This window comes from Lineus longissimus, chromosome 8 (assembly GCF_910592395.1).
Source record: "Lineus longissimus chromosome 8, tnLinLong1.2, whole genome shotgun sequence".
Classification (NCBI taxonomy): Eukaryota; Metazoa; Nemertea; class Pilidiophora; order Heteronemertea; family Lineidae; genus Lineus; species Lineus longissimus.
The window spans coordinates 5,829,462-5,843,253 of record NC_088315.1 but is presented as its reverse complement, the minus strand read 5'-3'; the positions used below and the strand labels follow the sequence as shown (position 1 = coordinate 5,843,253).

The following is a 13,792-nucleotide window of genomic DNA, read 5'->3' as shown; positions in this document are numbered from 1 at the left end:
AGGCAACAGTAATGCCGCCTAGCGGTAGAAAGTTAAACTGAAAGTTTTGGACGAAGATTTCAGTTCCATTTTTTACCACGAGACGACACTACCGTTGCGTTGACTTAGGCAACAGTAGTGTCGTTGCGTTGACTTAGGCAACAGTAGTGTCGTCTAGCGGTAGAAAGTTAAACTGAATGTTTTGGACGAAGATTTCAGTTCCATTTTCTACCACGAGAGCGCACCACTATTTTGAGGCCATAATTTGTAACCAAGTTGGTACCCACATAAAAACGCGACTTATGTCTATGTATACGCAGCTTTAAACTGAGATTCCTTGTACACAAGCGAAAAACGTGTATCTTGTGATAAGTTGTCTCCTCCCTAGCCAATGATGGGCACCCCTACAATATCGCATAGCGACACACAGCAAGGCCCACAGGAAGAAATCACAAACAACCGAAATCAAAATAAGTTTCACTTTATACAGTTTATTTAAAATTGCGTGAATTTTTACATCAATACCTCTTATACATTCATACCTCCATAGCTGTTCAGGTTTTCAAATTTTTAAAGATTTTTTTATTTCAAGTGCAAAAGCCACACGAGCCAAGCACAGGCTTGACATTCTGTAATCATGGTAACCAGAGCACAAGGAGACGTTGGAAACACCACAAGGATTAGTACAATTAGAAAAAGAAACACACCTCAACTCAAAAATACAATCTCCAAACCTCCAAGAACAAACTCGTTATCTAGAAAATAAAGACTTCTCTTTAGGAAGAACAATACTGAAATTCGATTCTTTCCAAAAAGAGGCTCTATCTGGTTGACCAAACAATAGTCGTTGTGGAGCAAGTCACTGTCTGTACTGTTATTCTCCAAGTGTAATGTAGTGTCACTGCTTGGCCTTCTGGTTGCCCCTCGAACCCCCCCCCCCCCCCCCCCCCCCCCCCCCCCGATTGATTTCTGTGGACACCAGGTAATAATAATGGTATCCCAAAAGTACTTTGAGCAGAGAAACCTGGAAAAGCGCCATTTAAGAACTAAATATTATCATTATTATTATAATCAGTAATCAGCCACTACAAAGGATTCTGGTGACTCTTTTGTGGCTCATAAAACTGGTGTATATATTATCAGTCTGGATCACAACCGTGAATAGTACCAGCAACAAGAATTTTGTCACAAATATTTCACAGCAAAATTTTCCGATTTTTGATTATACATGTACGATAAATTCTCGATGACGATTTCTATCATCAAGTTACTTTTCTACAGTCATCTGTCGCTATTGCCAACCTTGGGACAGAAGCCTATTGAAAGTATAGCTAGCAAGAATTAACAAAGACTAATCTTTATCAATTCTTTTAGCTAGGGATAACTGTATAAACACGACAAATCGCAGAAAAGTAAGTGGTTTTACAAGCCATGAAAAGATAAGAAGCATATCACAAAACTGATCACAAAAACTCTACTTTTACATTTCAACTCATTATAATATTGTAATTCTGCCAAATTTAAGATTTTAGACACGCCTTGTCTTTATATTGACCAGCAGGCATCACATGAATAACTTTTTTGGTGCTCCAACAACATATGGCACAGAACGAGAGTAGCAACTTCTGCATATTCCATTTCTCCCCACTTCAGTTAAGAATTTATAGAACAGACACAACACAACTCCAACATTGTAATAAAGTTGTCAAAATGTTTTTGAGCCTGTTGACATTTCCTTCACCATAATACCCCTATTTTGAATTGCCTGTAAAGAACACAGTCTGTCTGTTTTGAACTTCCACCCAAGCACTGCACATGATGAAGTTAACCTTCCTTACTTCAATTACAAATGAGATTCTGTTTAATCATGTGATGAAGTGAAACAGTGCTAGTACATGCAGCTCAAAATTGTTTATAACTTGGAGCCATATCATCAGCATATCTTCAAGATTCATGACCTTCATTGTCTTTTTGGATGATGAGTCTAGGAATCTTTTAGCCTTTAAAATACTGGACCCATGCAGCAGAACTAGTTTGCAGAAATGGTCACAATTGCTGCGGATGTCAGCCTACATGTACTTAACAACAACAACTGCACAAACACATCGGTATAAGCAGGCTATGCTGGCTAAAAAGAAACATTTATAATCTGTATCAGTATGATATAGGGACAAGTATAACATCAATAGAATGCAATCCAACTCAACCACAATGCCTTCTGAAATGTGCACCTGTCCGTTTAAATTGGCAACACAACGACAGAAACACACTCGATCATTGGCAAAAGGGAAGAGACTGCGATTCAGTGCTGGAAAATGCCACAAAATATTCATATATTGAAAGGACAACAAATTGGTACATTGATCACAGGAGTCCTCAACTTGTACGAGACCAAAAACCCAACACTTCAAAGTTTACTTCTGAAGATTGGGATTTCACAGGGCTAAGGTGGTGGTGGGCTATTCAACAAGCGTTTGTCCTAGTGCCCAAAGTATGCAGCCACTGGATGTACTCCTTCATCAAGACAAGGGAGGGACGGGTCATTCACACTTTATAATGGTGTCTTCTATTTGGTGCTTTTTTTCACTGACCAAGTTCAGTTTCAGAGCACTCAGGGTATCAAGGCGCTCCTTACATGTATTCAGTTCTTCATCGTCAAGGTCAAAGCTGCAACCAGACCCATTTTCAAACCTTGAACCAAGTCTGACATCTCTACCCTTCCATGACTTTTACATCGTAGTATTTTCTGTAATAAACCATTCTCAGGACATGTATATCAACTAGAATCCTTTGAAAGTTCTGCAACTCCAGAAGAAAGAAGTTGTTTGAATATTTCGACCCAACTTTTTCAGTATTACACGATAAGGCATGCGGTATTGGACTCCAACTGAACAACCATCAACAAGCAAGAACTGTGAAATAATTACTTCTAAAAGGAACAGAAAAACATACATGTACTCAAGTAATTTGATGTTTCCTCAATTTCTGGTTTTGAGGAAATATTTAAAGAAAGGATTCAGATCAGATTACATGTACTTATAAAGTGTATCACAACAGGTATTAAGTGACTTCGACCTTGTATTTTATACAACTTTACAATATTAAACACAAAGTTTCCACCCATCTTCAGTTGCCTATTGAAATTTGTTAAATCATAATATTCGACACAGACTATAGTAGTATCTTGGAAATTTACACTCCAAACTCCAGTACAGAAAATCAGCAGGATTTGTCCAGTACTTCTCAAAACTATATTTTGTACCTCAACAGACTTTTCACAAATGTACAACTATTTTAAATGTTCTCAATATATGCATCAGCTGTATTAGTATAAAGCACACAGACACATTAGAATACGAATTCAAGAGGAAAGAAAAAAGATGGTTTTGAATCTTTATCCCTTTTAAGAAATGCATGTCTGCATGGTTACGGTAGTCTTCTTCTGTTCACTGAGATTGGCTATAAGCAAAAATAGATTTTCAATACAGGTGAATTTAGCACAAAGCCATTGCAAGTCGATAAGACTCATTGCGAGGGATGGGAATGCACAGAAAATTAAAACAGTTATGGCAGGGATTATACACCACAACCCCAAACCCCTTCAACAAAAAAACAAGTGCTATATATACTTTATATACAGATACTAAAAATTTACATGAATATATTTGTGTAGATCACCAACAATTACAATTTAATTACATGGGCTTAGCCAACACCATAACATACGGTGAGAAAGGACCATCTCTTGTTATTTTAGGAAGGTTTTCAGAAGGTTTCCAACAAAAGCATGTTTTCTAAAGAACTTTGAAGGAACCATCATTCACATGTTGAAGGCATAGTCAGTAGGACTGTTGTACTTCAAACAAAGAATTCTTGAGTAATGTATTCGCAAATGGAACCAGTGGCCCCTGGCCAAATAACACCATCAGGTTGTTTGGTAAACTTGACTAGTCAAATTCTCCAGCCCAGATTTTGTATCTAGCTCCAAAACTTTAAATGGTGCTCATAAACTCTGCAGATTTCGTAACTTCCTAAAATACCAAGAAATGCTGCTAAAGCATAGGTGGAGGTGAACTCCATTATAGCACAAACACTTTTTGCATTTTTACAACTTTAAATATCACATTTAATTTGGAACATGTAGTCAGTTACATGCAGGTTGTAGGTTTTTTTACAAGGGTTTCACACTGCGACAGCACATTGGTTGACTGGCCAGTTACATGGAAAATATTTTACTTTTTTACACCACACAGCTGTAGTTGGCAATGAAAATGATCACCCTTCAACATCTACCTCTGAGGGTAAAATTAGGATGAAGATGGAGAGAAGGGATGGCAACTTTCACGATACAAGGCATAGTACATGTACAACCTAATGTCAACATGGCATTGTCAGTTTTAATCACACCAGTGCCAGAGATCCCAAATCATGATTTCTTACAGAACTCGCAAACATCAGAAGTATCGATTCACATCCACATTCACATTTCGTGAAGTAGAAAAGTAAAACATTTTCCATGTTTCGAACATCCTCTGATATATCAGCTTCAACTGATTCTCAGTGTCATCATCATTCAAGCCAGGTCAACTGGAGTTTCTCAGATTGGTATGAGCCTACACGTAAAGCACACGCAATACAACATTTGAGATCCACTGTGGGCAATGCCCCCCGCGAAAAAAGTGGATCCAAGGAACCAACGAAAGTTACCAACAAAAACAAGCAGAAACATGGTGAGCTACTGCAAACAGCCAAATCATTGCGGGGATTTTATTTTCACAGATTATGCGAATGATATCAATTAGAACAAAGTTTTATCCACTGTCCATCCTACAAAAGCCTCACAAAACCCGTGCAACCCTGTTTCTTCTGTGAAGGGGACTCCACATCTGATCAGCTCTAAGAAAGACACAACTCAAACCTTTTGATTTTCCACTCCTTCTTTTTCCAAGCCAGGAATGTACTGATCCTGACCAATGTGAGAAACATCAATTTCCTATGGCAGCAAGCCACAGTTGTCAAACAAGGAAAACGGCATGTCACGATCAACTGAAAACTCAAGTTGTACACTACTCAAGTTGTAACCTTTCATTTTGATCAACACCAGCCATCGTCGCCAAAATATGCCTGTTGAAGTATTTGAGGATGCCCCCTGCACTGCTAACTAATGCCTTCGCAACTGAAGAGGCAGGCAGACAGGGAGGTGAAAACAGTGTGATTGAAACGTAATGGTGTTTAACGCTAGTTTTCAGTAATCAGCACATTGCCGTCGAAATCTGCCACAAGCAGTCAACAAATACGATACAGTCTATCTCTTTATACACAGTTCAATCTCGTCATACTGGTGGCACCCCTGCAGTTAGCTCTTCCCAGATCTCCCTCGTTGTGTTAGACCCTCAAAACTCTTGAATGTGTAGTTGATAAACACAAGGTCCTTGTACTTCGGATCGTTATCCTTTTCTTTTGGCTCGGCTGGAAAAGAAAGGGAGATATGAGTATAGAGAGGTGTGAGGTAGTAAGCAGGGGAGTTGATCTGCTCTCGTGAACAAATCTGAATAAGGTTGAAAGGAGAAAAGTAAAAGGAATGGACAAAGATGACCAAGATGACAGAAAGGAAGTGGATGAAAGACCATAGATAGCTTTGAGGTGGTATGGATTACTTACGCCACTTGAGGTCAACCTCTGGGAATTCGTCGAAATTTGAGGTATCACTGATACTTTTCACCTGGATAGGAATGGCAGCAGGACGGTCACTGAAAACACAAGAGAATGAAAACTCAAGGTCAAGTGAACATCGGCAAACAGGGCATTTTCACTGCCCCAAAATCTTGTCGCGAGCCTAAAAACCCAAGCCCTTTTTAAAATTGATTAAAATGTAGAAGAGGGCCTCATCTCTCGGTTCTTACCGTATATGATCCCAGTCAACCCCCTTGAAGAAACTGTGATCCTTGATTTCATTCACAACATTGTGGCCAATTCGATGATCAGCATCACAGCAATATCTGAAAGCAAAGATTTTCTTTTTAGATCGGGGCTAAGCAGGGTCATTGCTCATACAGTCGGATGGAATTCAATAGATTATAAGTGAAGCAATATTCATCAACCATGGCTTCAATGAGATGCATGACCGATCAGATTACAGTTGATTAAGTTTAAAATTTGCCCCCAAGGCGTCACACTTCCGCACAGGGAACTGCTTAACTTCAACATATCTTTCTCCTAGCATTAGAATCAGAAATCTCGAATGACAATAGTGATGATAGTGATAGTTTAACATCATATGGTTTCATCATAATGAGAAAACAAACCTTTGAATGAGATCCATGGCTTCATTTGAAATCGGTGTCTCCGGAGGGAAGACGAGCGTCTCTCTCCAGTTCATCACCTTGCGGTACGTTTCCTGAGGATTTTCTGAGCAGAAAGGAGGATACCCTAGAAGAGACAAATCATAGCTGTGAATATAAGGCAATGGAAATAAATTCCAAATGGGAAGTGCCAATGATGGCGTTGGGCTTTCTAATACTAGTACAGCCTCTCAAAATTCACATGTTTCACATTTCATTTCATTTCTCGCTTCCACTCCCAAATAGCCCAAGTCCTAACGAAGTGAACGTACGTACCTATAAGCATTTCATACATGATGACTCCCAGTGACCACCAATCACATGAACATGTGTAGCCCGTCTGCATGAACACTTCAGGGGCAATGTAATCTGGCGTCCCCACGGTCGAGTAGGCTAACTGTCGTCGGTTCCGCTTCCAACTTTCTGCCTTACGTTTAGAATCCATCGGTTTCGATGCAGACACACCTAAAATGAATCAAGGGAGAACTCTGCTTGAAGGGAAGAGCGCAGCTAAACCACCAGTCATTGCTAGGTAGGTATCTGAGAGCTTGCAAGAGCGCCAACACATACAGTTTAATAGTATAGGCCATGTATAAGGCAAGATTCTGGTCATGTTTAGTGCCAGTCCTCACCCAGCATAAACTCGAAACGTCGTCATCAAGATTCTCCTGAATCCTTGCTGACAAATGTCAATAAATGTGGTGTGCTTGACTATGTATAAGGTGTGCACTTACATACATCAAAAGTGGGAAAATGATGAAAAAAGTTCTATAGCATGCTACTTTTAGGCAGTGGTGCTGTATGATAGAGTTGTATGTCATTGGAGTGGCATGCAACATGCTTCATGCCAAACTGACTGTATAAACGATGATGCATGTTATCAAGTGTGCTTCATGCACCTCTGATTATACTAATCAGTGGCTCCATGCTTTTCAGACCGGGCTCACAGGATCAGAAAGCAGTGCTTTGTGGCTCAAGACAGTGTGCTTAACATCGTGTAGAGGGCAGTGAGAAACTTTATTATAAACAGGAATAAGTTGGTGGTTTACAATGTGTGGTATTCAAAGGTAGAAAATATCAATCCAACACCAGCCAACACCGATGCAGAGTAATTACAAAGCGACTTACAATACTTACTGAAATCACTGGGCTTAGCCTGTGATAAGTCCTTATAGAATTCTGTCCTATGGGATTTCTTCAGACCAGTACATAATCCAAAGTCGGATAATTTTATATGGCCCTGAAAAGATACAGAAAAAAAATTGACTTGTGTGGAGGATGGAAAACAGTTTGTTTTGTTTTGTGTAGTATACCACAACATGACAAGGTTCATGATCAAATTGACCCAACTCTGCAACCCTGATGTTTAGACGCAGAAGCTAGAAGAAGTTTCAGTACCACAGTTGAGGACTAGGTGGCAGCACCAAGCTCTCACCTCATCCACACAATTGATGAGTCATGAATCAATGGAGACACTGAGGTCAGGTTATGAGTATTTATAGACAATACCGCATCGAAACCAATCTATATTCTAATGCCAAGTAATGGCATAAACATGCTCAAAAATGCTATGAATAAAAATCAGTATGGTTTAATGCATTATCCTCTGATAAAAGATACTGCTTTAATTCTTAAGCTCAGGAAATTCATCGGGCAAAACATTTCTCAGAACTCGTGAATCATGTGCAAATGACATTTATTGCTAGACACGTGCGTTTACTTTCAGTATTAATTGCTGTGTTCGGGATAGTTAATTTGGCAGAGGCAACATGAAATGTTCTGGTCATAAATCACATTGGATCCCTTGCTGTCCACTGAACAAGAACTACAAAACTGGTATCATATGGAAATACAGGTCATCAAATACTAAAAGTGCAAGAGACGAAGATCAGTTCCGACCGTCAGTTACCACAGGTTGCTGATGTGTCCACAAGTTAAAACCAATGCTCAGCATCAATAGAAAGAGATCCTGCAACCCTGACAACTTCTAAAATTTACTGACCACCAACATCTACCTTGATTCTGATAGAAATTTGATCAGCCTCGACGGCCATGTTTTCTTTGTCCAGCGAGACGTGTTGGATATCAGAATCCCATCCATTAGACTCATGTATTCCTAGACAACTTGTGTTTCATGTATATCAGGTTCACCTCGACGCAGGGAATAACAACATACTGTGGATGTAGGGAGATCAGTGGGGGCCGCTGCCTGTTGTTGCAATAGGACCAAGGTTTGACTACAGGATGAACAGAGACGCACCTAGAGTAATTAGCTTGACCCTGCATCCAACCATCGGCAACAGTGAAATCATTCCATTATGTTTCTTCCTCTGCACAACAGGTGACCTTCAAACATCCACAAAACTTCGTCATTAGGACTCGGAGTCACTCTTCTCAATTTTTAGTTTTAAACGGTTACAGGAAAATTCGTCCCCGGAAAATTCGTCCCCGGAAAACTCGTCCCCGCAAATTCGTCCCCGGAAAATTCGTCCCCGAGGAAAATTCGTCCCCGGAAAATTCGTCCCCGAGGATAATTCGTCCCCTAGGAAAATTCGTCCCCAGATAATTCGTCCCTGGAAAATTCGTCCCCAAGGATAATTCGTCCCCTAGGAAAATTCGTCCCCGAGGATAATTCGTCCCCAGAAAATTTTTCAAAGTTGAAAGTTTCTGACTTTACTTTCTAAGACTCTTAAGTCTTGTGGAATGGACTGTAGTAATAACTACTACTTTCGACTTTTCTCATTCAGTGTAACATCTCTCTTTACTACCCTACTAGCTAGTTGCCTACCCCACTATTTTCATAGTAAGTAGAGGTAGGCATGCGAAATATTTTATTTGATCGCCATGTTGAAAATGCTATTGCGTTTCTTTTCTTTTGCCATCTTATCAACTGAACAGTGACTTCGGTGAATGTTTTAATTTTTTTGAAACATCTAGGAAAACCTACTCTTCCGTGAATTGGACCTTCTTTCCACAATTCCGCACCACGATTCAGTAAATGTCGGACTTGTTATTCTCCCAAAAACCAAACTATGAAGGTTGAGTTATCCAAGCATCTTGTACACAATTTTACAGTAATTGCCAATATTAAAACAATGCTTGAAAAGTTGAGAAGAGCAGGTCTGAAGTTTAGAAGAAGATCTTTTCTTAATTGCACCCAGTAAAAACTGGGGATTAAGATAAAACACTTCCATGATGCAATTAACAAGAATTAGTCTGTGCACTCTAAATATCCAACTGTCCCTTAATTGCCATTCAAATCATTGAATTATCACCTTAATAAAGGAGATTGTTTATTAGTGTCCTTTATTCAACTGCTCATTTAATGTTTTGGAGCTATTTATTGGCAATTAAAGGACAATTGGATAATTTTAGACCGACTCCTTTGTTCCCAGTCCACAAGAAGCCATTTTCTTATTAATTGCATCATGGAAGTGTTATCTGCATATCCAGTTTTAACTGGGTGCAATTAAGAAGAGGTCTTCTAAAATTCCCACAAAAAGTCCAGACGTAACAGAGACAAGGTTCTTCTCAACCTTTGGTTTCTTGGCTCTAAGTCTAATTGCTTGCTCAAAGTGTCAGGTGGTATTATAACAACCCTCAGTGTGGGAAGTTCCTCATTCTCTTCAAAGTGACCGATGCTGATACAACTGGAATCATGGCTGAATTTATAACATCCGAGCGAGGAAAAGATAAGCTGGTGTACGACGGTTACGTATACACAAGACAGAAACTGCTGGCAGGAAACCGCACTTCGTGGATTTGCGAACAGAGATCCAAATGTAAAGCCAGAGTAACGACAGATGGTCTACGTGTAGTAAAGGCCATGAATCAGCATACACATGCTCCAAACCGACCTGCTGTCCAAGCGCAGAGGGTGCAGCAGCAGATGAAAGCACGTGTCCAAACCACACAAGAGACAATCCAGCAGGTCTTGACAGAGAATGTTGGTAACCTTGGTGAAGGGGCTGCTGTGCTGCTACCGAATATTGCCAATATGAGGAGAGCTCTGCGAATGCAACGACAAACGGCGGCGCAACCTGAACCCCAGCCACAAAATGCCATGAACATGGAGATTCCTGAACGGTATACTCGAACTCTTCGAGGCGAATTGTTCCTGCAGTTCGATAGTGGAGTCGGCGATCCAAATCGCATTCTGATATTTTGTACGCAAAGGAATCTGGAACTTTTGGCGTATTGTGAACATTGGTTTGCTGATGGCACTTTTAAAACAGTTCCGCTCATCTTCTTCCAGTTGTTCACCATCCATGTCTTGCTGAATGACTCTGTGACTGCATGTATTTATGCGTTGCTACCAAACAAAACTCAGGAGACCTACGCTCGGCTTTTCACCACCATAAGACAATTAATTCCCAATGCAAATCCAGAAACATTTTTGATGGACATGGAAAGGGCAGCTTCAAATGCCGCTTCAGAAATCTTTCCTAATGTGGATATCAAATACTGCTTTTACCACTTGTCCCAAGCAGTATGGAGGAAGATTCAGGAACAAGGTCTTGCCGTGGATTACCGTGAGGATGACGAGTTCGCGCTTAATCTGAGAATGCTGACTGCACTGGCTTTTGTCCCAGTCGATGATGTCATTGAAAGTTATGAAGCCTTGCAACCACATATTCCAGATGCTGCTGAACCAGTTGTACGATATTTCGAAACAACTTACATTGGAGAGAGAAGACGCCAGGGACGTAGAAATCCAATGTATCATATCTCCAAGTGGAACGTGTATGATAGAACTGTCGAAAACCTTCCGAGAACCAACAATGCCATCGAGGGCTGGCATCGCGGTTTCCAGTCGAATGTCGCAGCCTTCCACCCAAACATCTGGAAATTCATTGATGTGATTCGCCGTGAACAAAGTCTTAATGAGTTGAAGATTACACAAATTCTTGGTGGACATCAGCCTCCCCAACAACGTCGTGGGTATCGTGACTGTCAAAGGAGAATTGCTGCTATCGTGCAGAATTATGACAATCGTGATATTGTGGGATACCTGAGAGCAATTGCACACAATCTTCAGATGTGAACAGATTTGTGAACTCTTAAGGCCTCCATACAGTGCATGACAAAAGTCGAAATATAGTACATTCTACAAGAATTGACCTAGCTATATAGCTAAATATCGAAATGTCTTAGTAAATGTCGAACAGACTATATTTCAAAATTTGTCATGCAGTGTATGAATAATGAAGGACTTTATAAAGTTGGTGACTGTTGTGGAATACCTGAGAGCATTTGAATACATGGGTGTCTCAAGTTTACTCTTGTCTTGAATTAGTATGAACTGTTTGAGACAGTGAATCAAGAATTTTTAAAATTTCCTTTCAATTGTACATATTTATCAGGACAAAGTTGCTCAATTAGCATTAACCAATCATTCGAGTGTTATGTTAAAATGTTGGCATTATCTCTTTATTAATGTAAAATACCAAATTGTGCAACCCAGGGCCATATACATTTGTACGGCAGATTTGCATATATCCAGAAAATTTACTTAAAAGACAATGAAAGATACTGACATACTTGTAAACAAAATTTTTGGTAAAATTATCTTTTCGTATCAATAAACTTTCTATTGTACATGTAATTGTTGTCAATTTGCTTTTCTTTTAATTCCCTCTATTTTCTTGACAACAAGAGAATAAGGCCACCTTTAGAGCTTTTCTCTCATTCTGACCAGTAAAAATACTGATTTAAAAATAATAAAATATTACCCCTGCCTACCTCTACCTACTAGTACTATGAAAATAGTGGAGTAGGTTACTAGCTAGTGGGGTAGTAAAGAGAGATATAACACTGAATACTAGAAAATAATGTCAGAAACTTTCAACTTTTGTTAAATTTTCTGGGTACGAATTATCCTCGGGGACGAGTTTTCCAGGGACGAATTTTCCTCGGGGACGAATTTTCCAGGGACAAATATTCCGGGGACGAATTTTCCTCAGGGACGAATTATCCGGGGACGAATTTTCCTCGGGGACGAATTTTCCAGGGACGAATTTTCCTAGGGGACGAGTTTTCCGGGGACGAGTTTTCCGGGGACGAATTTTCCGGGGACGAATTTTCCTAGAGCCGTTTTAAACATATCCTTCCCAAAGCTACAACAAATTTGGAGTGCTTTTTAACCACTGGAATCTCAAATTAAGCGCCACCTGTAATCAACTCACCCTAGCATCTAGTAGTAAATTATCTGGTTTGATATCTCTGTGTATAAATCTGGAATCTCAAATGAAGCGCCACCTGTAATCAACTCACCCTAGCGTCTAGTAGTAAATTATCTGGTTTGATATCTCTGTGTATAAATCCAAGCCGGTGTATAGAGTCGATGGCGAGTACCGCTTCTGCCACGTAAAACTGGGTCGACTCTTCTGTCAGTGTGTCTTTCTTCATTAATAACGTCATCATATCACCTGCAATGATAAGAGTATGATATCACGTAAGAGGTAGGTTTGTAGGAGCTCAGTCTTATACACAGTGCCGTAGTGCAGTGATCAGGCATGTAAATTTGTTGGAATTCGGTATTCATTTGTATATCTGTCTACATAATCGCATTGTTGAGATTCATGTTCAATACATATTTACACAATCTGCAATTCTCAAATTCAATTATAAATTTCAAATTTTTAATGAACGGCATAGGACTTCAAGGGGATGAAGAGAACTCAACGTGCCCATTCATCAAGTCATTCAGAGCACCAGTTCCTCTTGAAACAAGTATGGATTTTTTAGGAATGTACGTCGTACACAATAGTGCAGACTACCAGTAGTTTTTACAAACCACTTCACAAGCATAAAATGATGAATTTTTACTCTGTGAGCACAATAATTGTCAAGATTGGAAACGAGTGGTGTTCAACAAAGTATCTTTTAATGGAAAGAGGAAAGTTAGTACCACACCAGACAACTTGAAATAAATCTCGTGACAACACAGCCAAATAGCAAACAGAAAAGCTATTCTGAAAGTATGATCCCTCCCCAATCCCCCAGGATGTTTCTTCATTGTTTATATCTAATACACACACACACACAGAAGCACTGTATCTTGGAGGTCGTAGTAACCCTGGGAACAAGGTTGAAAAACAGCTGATATTGATGTATCTGCACGCCAAACCTTGGAACAAGAATCAAAACAAACACCAGATACCCTTTTGAATATTGGAGCAAAAAACCAGGGCTACAACAATGACATTTTGTTCTAACAACATAATTCGATATATTGGAATTGTATTGTATTGATTTTTATTCCTAGTACACATGAACTACAATGGTGTTGCTATCTTTCCCCCTGGATCAATATCAGTGAAGACATCACGCTATATTTTATGATGCACAATCTAGTGTAGCACTATCCACAAATGAATCCAAAAATCTTTATTTGTTGCAATGGCAAATGGATATTTGGAAACGCTATTGAGTTATATAAATTTACGCGCCAATTCCCATTAATCATTTTG

The 13,792-nt window shown here is 39.6% G+C and overlaps 1 protein-coding gene across 7 annotated transcripts in view; it reads right to left on the bottom strand.

Annotated features, from left to right (window-relative positions):
* Positions 1 to 450: 450 nt before the first annotated feature.
* The window catches only part of LOC135492042 (serine/threonine-protein kinase 38-like), a 33,064-nt gene continuing 19,722 nt past the window's right edge, over positions 451 to 13,792 (bottom strand). For 6 of the 7 annotated variants that reach the window (XM_064778148.1, XM_064778145.1, XM_064778144.1 and 3 more), the window contains 7 exons: positions 12,594 to 12,748; positions 7,449 to 7,560; positions 6,597 to 6,785; positions 6,285 to 6,408; positions 5,883 to 5,978; positions 5,641 to 5,729; positions 451 to 5,448 (listed from right to left, as the gene is read on the bottom strand). In XM_064778148.1, the coding sequence (XP_064634218.1) occupies positions 5,336 to 5,448; positions 5,641 to 5,729; positions 5,883 to 5,978; positions 6,285 to 6,408; positions 6,597 to 6,785; positions 7,449 to 7,560; positions 12,594 to 12,748 (878 nt within the window). In that variant the 3' untranslated portion in view covers positions 451 to 5,335. The remainder of the gene's footprint in view (positions 5,449 to 5,640; positions 5,730 to 5,882; positions 5,979 to 6,284; positions 6,409 to 6,596; positions 6,786 to 7,448; positions 7,561 to 12,593; positions 12,749 to 13,792) is intronic. The other variant, XM_064778143.1, reaches the window with a different exon arrangement.